This window comes from Prunus avium, chromosome 2, assembly GCF_965620075.1.
Source record: "Prunus avium chromosome 2, drPruAviu1.hap1.1, whole genome shotgun sequence".
NCBI classification, from domain to species: Eukaryota; Viridiplantae; Streptophyta; class Magnoliopsida; order Rosales; family Rosaceae; genus Prunus; species Prunus avium.
The window spans coordinates 25,983,434-25,994,020 of record NC_142285.1 but is presented as its reverse complement, the minus strand read 5'-3'; the positions used below and the strand labels follow the sequence as shown (position 1 = coordinate 25,994,020).

Here is a 10,587-nt window from a genome sequence, read left to right as displayed (position 1 = left end):
GATTGCTGATGTGTTACTGTTGTACTGCTGTTGCGTTCCTCTTATTTCACTGTCGTATTGCTGTTATGTTGATGTTATATTGCTATTATATTGCTTTTATATTGTTGTTATATTGCTATTGTATTGTATGGTTATTGTGGTTATATTGTGTTAATGAAATGTTGTTTTTTCATGGTCAGAAATGGAGACAATTGTTATTCTCGTGTGCTACAATGGAAAATGTGTCACCTCGAAGAAGATGTGCAAATACGAAGGGGGTGAGTCAAAAGGCTTAATAGTTCCACGGACCATCAAATTTGCTGAACTGTTGGACCGTGTGCATCAGATTCGTAATACAAACGGCAGGGAAGACAAGGTTAGCTTAAAATTCTCAGTTTTGGTGGCCTCGAATGAGTGGAAGCACATAAAGATTGAGGACGATGATGATGTCAAATTTTTTATGAAGTACAATTGTGAGGTAACACCTTCAAAACTAGCTCCCTTACTCGTGAGTATAGAAGATAAAGGACTGAGAAATGATGTAGTTGATAGTATGCATATGACGATAGATAGTAGTCGGATGGGTCGTTCTTCAGTTGGCATTGTTGAAAGCAATCAAGTAACTTGGAATAATACAAATGGCACTGATGTGGGAGGTGAAATAGGGACAGATTTTATGGATATGATTGATTTTAGCAAGGTGGATCAGATGCATGGTGGTGATAATGGTACTGAAAGAAATGAAGTGTCAGTGTACTCTGCCCCTCCTATTTTGGGCTGCTTGAACACATCTGCCCAACTGCCAATAATGCGTTTAGGAGGAGAATCTGAACCCATTCGTGAACATTATTTGAATGAAATAGGTGAACAGAACCGGTACAATGAAGCCGGTGTAAATGATGGAGAAGCATATTTGGATGGGGGGTTTTCGCGAAGTCATTGGAATCCGAAAATTACAGTTGGGCAAATTTTCTCTACTAAGAAAGCATTGTTGACGGAGTTACAGTTGATGGCATTAAGAGGCCACTTTGAATTTAAGGTGCAATCGTCTTGCACTAAGAGGTTGGTTGTGGTTTGTTGTCAACGTCCATGCCCATGGCGAGTCCGAGCATCGAGATTTGGAGATAATAGCTTCATGATTGTGAGGTGTACAACTGTCCATAAATGTGATTTGAGGGTTGTAAGTGACAACCATCGTCAAGCAACTGCAGCACTTGTAGCCACTTCATTTAAAAGGAAGTTTAAGGATTCTCGGACAATATACACACCAAGTGACATTATGAGAGATGTGAAAGCTTGGAAAGCAAGGGAGTTAGCTCTATTGTCCATTAGAGGATCAGCGGAGGAGGCATATTATATCCTTCCAGCTTATTGCTATGAATTGGAGCGTATGAATCCCGGCACAAAAACACACATCCAAACTGATGAGAACAATCACTTTGTGTATTTATTTATGGCGGTTGGCGCATGTATTAGAGGGTTTCGTTCTTCCATGCGCCCAGTGATAGCCGTGGATGCCACTTATTTAAAATCCAAGTACAAGGGTGTTATGTTTGTAGCAAATGCATTTGATGGTAATCGAAATATATATCCTCTTGCTTTTGGGATCGGGGATTTGGAGACGGATGCATCATGGCATTGGTTTTTCACTAAACTTCATGAAGCCATTGGTGAGTGTCCCAATCTTGTTATTATTTCTGATCGCAATGTTAGCATAGAGAATGTGTGGAACAAAGTTTTTCCAACGGCGCAACATGGCATATGCTTTTATCATATGAAGGGGAACATGAAACGCACTTGCAAGTTGAAAAAGCATGATCACATACTTATGCACTTTGAGAAGGCTGCGAAATCTTATTCCATTGCTGAATTTGATTGTCATTTTGGCAAGATCAAGCGAAAGGAACATGTTGCTCAATATCTTGAAGACGCAGGGTTACATAAGTGGTCTAGAGCTCACATGGATGGACGCCGCTACAATGTAATGACAACAAATATTGCGGAGTCAATCAACTCAGTCCTTAGGTTTGCAAGGATGATGCCAGTGGTTCATTTGATAGGGGAAATTATAAATCTCCTTGTGACATGGTTCACCGAACATCGTGACTTGGCTTTGAATTGCACAACAACATTGTGCCCCAATTTTGGAGAGAAGAAGTTGAGGAACAGGTTGGAGGATGCTGCAAGGATGAATGTGGTTAAAGTAAATAATGCACAGTATAATGTTTTGGACGGTTATATGGACGGCCTCGTAGATTTGACGAACAACAGTTGTAGTTGTAGAAAGTTTCAGCTTGAGCAGCTACCTTGCAAGCATGTAGTTGCAGTTTGCCGCTTCTTGAAAGTAAATGTATACTCAAAGGCTTCTCGGTATTACACTCGGAAAACTTGGATGGATGCTTATTCGGATAGCATCTACCCGGTACAGCCTCACGGAAGGTGGGATATTCCTGAAGATGTTGGAAGTCAAGTTGTGCTGCCTCCCATGGCAAGGGTCATGCCAGGCAGACGAAAGAAGTTAAGAATTCCCTCGCACGGAGAGGGCACCATTACAAGAAAGTGCTCAAGGTGTGGTTCCGGAGGCCACAATAAAAGCACCTGTAAAAACAATATTCCGTTGCGCAATGTATCTTAGACAATATGATTTGTGTTGCTTTGGTAGGTCATGTAAACTTTACTTTTATTTGTGGTGGGTTTCGTGTTATGTTGAATGGGAATTGTTTTAAATTTGCATAATTTGGGTTGCATTGCTACAGCATGCTGTATTGCTTCCAGATTGCTATTTTATTGTACTTTTATTGCACTGGTATTGCTTCCAGATTGCTATTATAATTTGAGTGCGAAATTAAAGGGCCTGGAATGTAATTCCAAAAGGATCAAAAACATTAAAGTTCTTAGAATTCCTTTATTACACAGTTACCCTGATACTCCGACTAAACCTTCTTTTCTGATTACAAATTCGGCGGATGCATAGGCCAGATGTGGGGCAAATACAAGGTGAAATGTCCTATGTGTTTGACTACATATAGTTGTTGAAGGAGCATTACGAATGTTAACCCCAATAGATTGCTCATGTCTTGCCAAGAACACTCTTGAATTTATGCAATGTGCCCAAGCTAGTCCCAAAGCTGGACTCACCCGTCTGCCTGATGTGTCCAGGGACTCCAAGTTTCCCAACCTCACCCCATTCACTCCATCATGTGGCCCAATAAAATCCACCACTTGGTTGGTGACAACCACCGCCAACCCAAACTTATTTGCTAAACCCTTCAATGTCCCAGATATGTTGAAGAACAATTCAGACCGCCGTTTCAAATCTGCCGATGTTGTCTGATACTGTGATCGGAACAATGCACCAATGGAATCAATGACAATGAGTTTGACAGGTAGGCGGGTGTGATCAATGGCAATATATGCTTCTATGTCTCCAAGGACATGGATGAGTTCTTGAGCATCATGAACACCACGAACATATATGTCTTCCAATGGCTCCAACCTTATTAAGTTGGGGTATGATGCATGATAAAGGTTGCCTAGTTGTTGCAATCGATGAAATGAGAAGCTAAATTATGTGAATATGTAGACGGAGGAGCCCCCTAGTCCGCCATGTGAGGGTGGGAGCTGAGCTCGTACCGTAAGTTGGAGACAAAGCTGCGTCTTCCCGGAACCACTCTCCCCTACCAATTCTGTTATGGAGTTGCAGGGTATCCCACCCCCCCAAGCAGTGATCTAGTATTGGGCATCCAATGGATAATTTAGGGGTTGAAAGAGGAAGGAGCATGAGGTTTTGGGGTGTCATGTTTCTGTAATTTAGGGGGGGATGTGATGGTACCACAAGGCATGCATTATATATATAGAGTTCATTTTGAAGGTCTATAATGTAGGCCATATGTCTTTTAAGGGATGTATACTTCATCCTTTTTCCAGGTTGTAATTACTTTTTTTTTTGTTTTTCACCAAATTGTTGAGGACCAAATAATTTGAAAAACATTCTGATGCAGTACGTACTGTAATAGGATCATATTGTAACTCTATCATCTCTCTATTGTACTCTTATTGACATAATATTGCCATTATAGCTTGTTTATTGTATAGTTATTGCTGCTATATCGCCACTCAACTGGACACCGATAAACTGTATACGCACAAATACAAAAAGAGGCATGATCATTCCATAAAATCCTATTTCCAAACTTACATAATACAACAACAGGCCACCCCATGGTTACATAATACAAAAAGACGCCACCTCATAGTTCCATTTCCCTGCTGTTGACAAATTCGAAGTTTGCATACTGTTCAAGTGCGGCGACCACGACCCATGAAATTCATGACCCCGCCCACAGTGATGTTGGCCCAGTTTCCTGCCGGATCCACTATTTTTGCAAACTTACGAAATAGTTCAAATCCCCTTTCCACTTGTTCTTGCTTCAACTTGGCCATTTCTTCTGAATCCTTGAATACCATAATTGCAGTGGTAGGGGCAATTTCAATTTTTCCTTTGATTGCCTTTATATGTACGAGATGCATGCGGGCATGATAACGAGAGCGAATTGTGCGCTTTTTTATGACATCCCATCTAGCTTGGCCCTCCACAATTTTTGATACTATGTCTGCATGGAGATTTTTCCAAAACATGGTATTGCCTCGACACTGCTGCATGCCATGGACCAAGTCTGCAGTGAGTGAATTGGGTGACTTGGCTTCTGTTTCAGTCTCCCCTCCTTCAGTAATTGAAAGCGTTGGGTTTGGTGTGAGGTTATGGTCCATGGTCTTCGATATTTATTGTAGGCTGGTGTATGACTTAATTGGAAAAAAGGGGGACTAAATGTGATGGGAGTGAAATCAGTGGGGAAGGTAATGGCTGCAAGCAGGAGTTAATGTGATGGAAGCTTTGATTTCAAACAGCTGGGTTTATTAATATAGGCAGGTTTTAATGACCTGGAGTAACAGAGACAGTTAGTGGCGGGAGGGATTAGGGGGAGTCATTGGCGGGAGGGATTGGCGGGAGTCTTAGGCGGGATAGTATTGGGCGGGACTTATTACCCAGTTGACTGTATGCCTTTTTGTAATATATTTCTATTTTGGATGTTCCGAAGTTGGTAATTTTCCCATTATGTAATTCAAATAAGGGATTTGCCTATTTGCCTAATTGATCAACTCATTCAAATTGACCAATATGGTTATTGTCTTATTTCTCATTTCAGCAATCTCAATTCGTTTCCATTTTTCCATTATTCATATTTTCCTATTTTCCATGTGTCATCCAATTATGCAATTATCAAATTATCCATTTTTTCATTATTTGTGCCTATTTTTTCCTATTTTGCAATTTCCCAAGTTTCCTTTTGTTCTATTTCCAGTTTTCCAATTTTTCAATGTTCCTATTTTCCCATTATGTAACTAAAAAAAGTTGCCTACTTTGCCTAATTGAGAAAGTAATTAAAATTGTCCAATATGGTAATTGTAATTCGTTTCCAATTTTCCTTTTTTCCATGTGTCCCTGTTTCCTATTTCCATTTATCCAATTTTCAGTTTTTGTCCAATTATCCAATTGTTCTATTAACCAATTTTCTTTTTTCCAATTGCCCTATTTTCTAAGTTTTCTATTTTTCCTATTTCCAATTTTCCAATTTTCCAATTTGCTAACTTTCCTTTTGTTCTATTTCCTATTTTGCTATTTTCCAAGTTGCCTTATTTGCTATTTTTCAATTATCCAGGTATCCAATAGTCCAATTTTCCAATATTCCAATTTGCGAATTTGCCTATTTTCCAAGTGTCCTTTTTTCCTATTTCCTATTTTCCAATTTTCCTTTTTTCCAATTTTCATGTTTTCAGAGTTTCCTTTTTTTCCTTTTTCCTATTTTCCAAGTTTCCTTTTCTTCAATTTCGAATTTCGAATTTTCCAATTTTCCAAGTTGCTTTATTTTCCAATTTCCTATTTTCCAACTGTCCTTTTTTCCTTTTTCCAATTTTCCAATTTTCCAAGTGTCCTTTTATCCTATTTCCTAGTTTCCTCTTTCCAATTTTCCAATTTTCCAATTTTCAAAGTTTCCATTTTTTCGTATTTCCGATTTTCCAATTTTCCAATTTTCCTTTTCTTCTATTTTCAATTTTTCAATTTTCCAATTTTCCTTATTTCCCAATTTCCAAGTTTGCACTTTTGCACTATTGCTATTTTGCTATTTTGCAATTTTGCAATTTCCCATTAAGGTTTGCTTTTTTTCGTTTGTAAGCCAATTTTATTGTTGTTAATGTAATGCTGTACTGCTGTAAATTACAGCCAAGGAGTTAATGGTGTAGTTTGCAATCCCATCAATTTAATGCACCAACAAAATACCCAATATATGAACCTTGGTATATATAACTGCAACATAGGCAGCTTAATTAACGGGAAAGGTAAACATTCATATCAGTCTGACTCAAAGGCAAAGGCAAACATTCATATAAGTACTTCATATCAGTCTTACTCAAAGGCAATCATTCTCCACATTCATATTAGTACTTCATATCAGTCTTACTCAAACGCAAACATTCTCCACTAAAGCTAACCATATTGTCGTTTACAACTTCAGACAGAAATCTACGTTTATTTGTTTTGTTGCAGTCGGCAGCTGTGAATTGTAGTACTTCAATACTTCAATACTTGAAGATGTCGGATGTACGGCCTCCAAACGAGCAAGTGAGTTACCCGGGGGACATGCCGTGGCATGTGCCATTCCCATCTCCACCGCTGACTCCCAATGATGATCCCACTTCATCTGGAAGTGAGCCCGACAGCACTGATCCCCTTGACAAAATCTGTGCCGTGAAGCAGGAGCTCCAATATTTCTCTAAGGCAACAGATTGGTGGGAGAGCAAATGTGATCTTGATGGGCAAGTGATGGGAAACTTGGCCAACAAGTTGAACAAAGCATTTGCTGGAGAAGTGAAGCAAACTCTAAAAGCAAAAAGTCGGAGCAAAAAGTTAGAGTCGTTGAAGTTGAAATTGGAACAGCGAAAGAAAGATGCCGTCGAAAAATTCACAAAATCTGAAGAATATAACCATGAAATGGTTGAATGTTTCAACAACGGCTTTGAAATGTTCCGAGATTATGCTTCGGTCATCTCACCAAACTACAATTGGAGTGAAATTGATGTAGCTGGTATGTGGGATGTGCTGAATATGGGTGCTGAGGGAATGCCTCATCATAGTCTCGTGCGTGCAGCGAGGACAAAGAACAAAGACATGGATCTTTTGATGGACCTGTAGTAAGGGTGAGTGTTGCTCTATCTCCCTGACCCGAGTACATGGATCTTTTGTTGCCTTCGTTTTCCCTTCGCGGGATAGTATTGTTAAGGTTCGGGGGCGATTTGTTTTGCATCTGTGAAATGTACTGTAATGGATGTGTGTGTATTGTATGTACATTTACTTAATATTGCTGTTATATTGCGTGTATATTGCTTAATATTGACTTTGTATTGCATATATAGTGATGAATATTGCCACTTATTGGATGTATAGTGTTAAACTATTGCTACCGTATCATCCATATATTGCTCCCGTATTGGCTCTATAGTGGATGTAAATTGGTCTGATATTGCTATTATATCGTATGTGAATGGCATTTGGTCTAATAACACTCCACTTCGTTCAAAGTAATCCTGATTTCAAATATCACGAACACGACAATTGTTATCCATCCTTATATTTCCCAAGTTTCCTTTTGTTCTATTTCCAGTTTTCCAATTTTTCAATGTTCCTATTTTCCCATTATGTAATGAAAAAAAGTTGCCTGCTTTGGCTAATTGAGAAAGTAATTAATATTGTCCAATATGGTAATTGTCTTATTTCCCATTTCCACAATTTCAATTCGTTTCCAATTTTCCTTTTTTCCATGTGTCCCTGTTTCCTATTTCCATTTATCCAATTTTCAGTTTTTGTCCAATTATCCAATTGTTCTATTAACCAATTTTCTTTTTTCCAATTGCCCTATTTTCTAAGTTTCCTTTTTTTTCCTTTTTCCAATTTGCTAACTTTCCTTTTGTTCTATTTCCTATTTCCTATTTCCTTTTTCCAATTTTCCAATTTTCCATTTTTCCAATTTTCATGTTTTCAGAGTTTCCTTTTTTTCCTTTTTCCAATTATCCAAGTTGCCTTTTGTTCAATTTCCAATTTCCAATTTCCCAATTACCCAATTTTCCAATTTCCTATTTTCCTATTTTCCAAGTGTCCTTTTTTCCTTTTTCCAATTTTCTTTTATCCTATTTCCTACTTTCCTCTTTCCAATTTTCCAATTTTCCAAGTTTCCATTTTTTGGTTTTTCCGATTTTCCAATTTTCCAATTTTCATTTTCTTCTATATTTCCAATTTTTGAATTTTCCACGTTTCCTTATTTCCCATTTTCCAAGTTTGCAGTTTTGCTATTTTCCTATTTTCCAATTTTATTTTATGAAATTCCCAATAAATGCTTAGTTACATAGTCCTATTTTGGGTTGAAATCCACAAATTCCAATTTCCCATTAAGGTTTGGTTTTTTCGTTTGTAAGCCAAATTTATTGTTGTTAATGTAATGCTCTACTGCTGTAAATTACAGCCAAGGAGTTAATGGTGTAGTTTGCAATCCCATCAATTTAATGCACCAACTAAATACTGAAGTACATGGATCTTTTGTTGCCTTCGTTTTCCCTTCGCGGGATAGTATTGTTAAAGCTTCGGTGGCGATTTGTTTTGCATGTGTAAAATGTAGTCTGTAATGGATGTGTATGTATCGTATGTAGAATCACTTCATATTGCTGTTAGATTGCATGTATATTGCTTAATATTGCCTTTGTATTGTATTGCTAGTGTATGCATATTGCCACCCTATTAGATGTATATTGTCATACTATTGCTATCGTATTATCCTTATATTGCCCTAATATTGTGTCTATAGTGTATGTATATTGGCCTCATATTGCTATTATATCGTATGTCAATGGCATTTGCTCAAATAAGTCTCCACTTCATTCAAAACCAGGATGATTTTTGGCATGCTTGGGCCAAATACAACAGAAAAAAAAATCTGTTTGTGCCTGATAAACCACGGCCATGAGCTGGCCGAAGGAGCCCTTTCTCTCGGCCCTGGCATTTGTTCGCAGAAGATGAAACGCAGCGTTTTGCCAGGGTACTTCGCCTTCCCAAAGATAAAAGAAGAAATGCTAAGGCATTATCATCTCGGCCTCAAGCGCAGGCCGAGGCCGAGGCCGAACAAAATTGCGGCCAAGGCATTAAAGGCAAATCATCACGTGACAGCAGGGTCCCAGACTTCATTTAATGAAGTAGTGCCTGTTTAATGCAGCGAACCCATTGGCCACAAAGGGGCATTTAATGCATGAGGGAAGGTGGGAAGTGACTGAAGTCAGGATTTGGTGATTGAGATCAGAGTGATTAAACGTGGACATTCTCACAAGGATTATGACAGCTTGAGATGTTGGTTCACCAGCTATCCATGCCATAAATGCGTCTCCACGGCCAGAGGTTCAGAACCCACGATCGAGAGCGGCGGCCGAGATTCACCGGGATTTCTGAGGTCACACCACCATACTTCACGATCCCAAATGTCGATTGGACTGCCCACTTGCGCTAATCAGACTCCACTATGCGTAAATTCAGCCTCGATTGCTCATCCAGGGACTCTTCCTATAAATACAAGACTCGAGCTACATTCAAAGGGTTCAACACCAAAACAAAGCCTCCCACGGAGCAACTTATTTTTTCCTGTAATGCACTTTCAATATCTTTACTTGCTTTCCTAGGAGTAGTGGTAGATTGTAAGGAAAATCCATTCATCAAATATATCATACGACCCTTGATTTTCAAGGCGCCGGAGCACCATCCTTGTTGTTCGTTCACTCACCCCATATATCATACGACCGTCGCTCCCTGAGCAGCGCGCCGGAGCACCGCCCAAAACCCACCACCAACACCATCACTCAACGGCCTTGTAGTTCAGGCCGTGAACCTAACAGCCGAGACCAGTTTCTCTCTCGGCTACAATCGTTTGACTAAGAAGACAGATCAAACAGGCGCACCACTTATCCATCCAACACTCATCAACACATCAACGCACGGTAAACCGTGCTGGCATGCCCGCGCACAACCGCACCGCACCCAAAAGCAGGAAACCCCGTGTTAACGCACATCCCCTCGGCCCGGAACTCCAGGCCGTGAGATTTGCGCGGCAGACAAAATCCATTCGAGCTTCTACAGTGGAACGCACAATAACCGTTTTACATGTCCTTCCAAGACCAGTGTGAAGTATCATCGGATGGTACCGTAGAACTCTAGGTCCATCCGGAATTTGATAGAAGAAAACTTATTCAGAATCTTTCATATTTGTAACCACTTTGCTTGTTCTCGGAGGAAGAAACAAAAATAATCATAATAATAAACGGTGTGATTTCAATTATTTCAAAAGATTGATGTCAATACGGTTTGTTTGACATTATAAGGGCATGTCTCACACAATTAAGCCCACAAAATAAAGTAAACATGCTATAAGCTCCACAGTAATATTTACTTCATCTCTATAATCAGAATAATGGGGGAAAAAAAGCACGGAGAAATACATGAAATGAAAAACAACT

The 10,587-nt window shown here is 39.3% G+C and overlaps 2 protein-coding genes and 1 pseudogene across 2 annotated transcripts; 2 read left to right on the top strand and 1 right to left on the bottom strand.

Annotated features, from left to right (window-relative positions):
* Positions 1-538: 538 nt before the first annotated feature.
* Positions 539-2,614, top strand: LOC148296736 (uncharacterized). Its single transcript, XM_088248613.1, has one exon. The coding sequence runs from the start codon at positions 539-541 to the stop codon at positions 2,612-2,614; it is 2,076 nt and encodes a 691-aa protein (XP_088104739.1).
* Positions 2,615-2,895: 281 nt separating this feature from the next.
* Positions 2,896-3,778, bottom strand: LOC148296735 (DNA repair protein XRCC3 homolog pseudogene; annotated as a pseudogene).
* Positions 3,779-6,631: 2,853 nt separating this feature from the next.
* On the top strand, positions 6,632-7,231 carry LOC148296734 (uncharacterized). Its single transcript, XM_088248211.1, has one exon. It carries the CDS (start codon positions 6,632-6,634, stop codon positions 7,229-7,231), a length of 600 nt encoding a protein of 199 aa, XP_088104337.1.
* Positions 7,232-10,587: the final 3,356 nt, after the last annotated feature.

Bases quoted from the DNA above. Each gene is read 5' to 3' on its own strand.
- LOC148296736 (XM_088248613.1), top strand. From the start codon at position 539: ATGACGATAGATAGTAGTCGGATGGGTCGTTCTTCAGTTGGCATTGTT.
- LOC148296734 (XM_088248211.1), top strand. From the start codon at position 6,632: ATGTCGGATGTACGGCCTCCAAACGAGCAAGTGAGTTACCCGGGGGAC.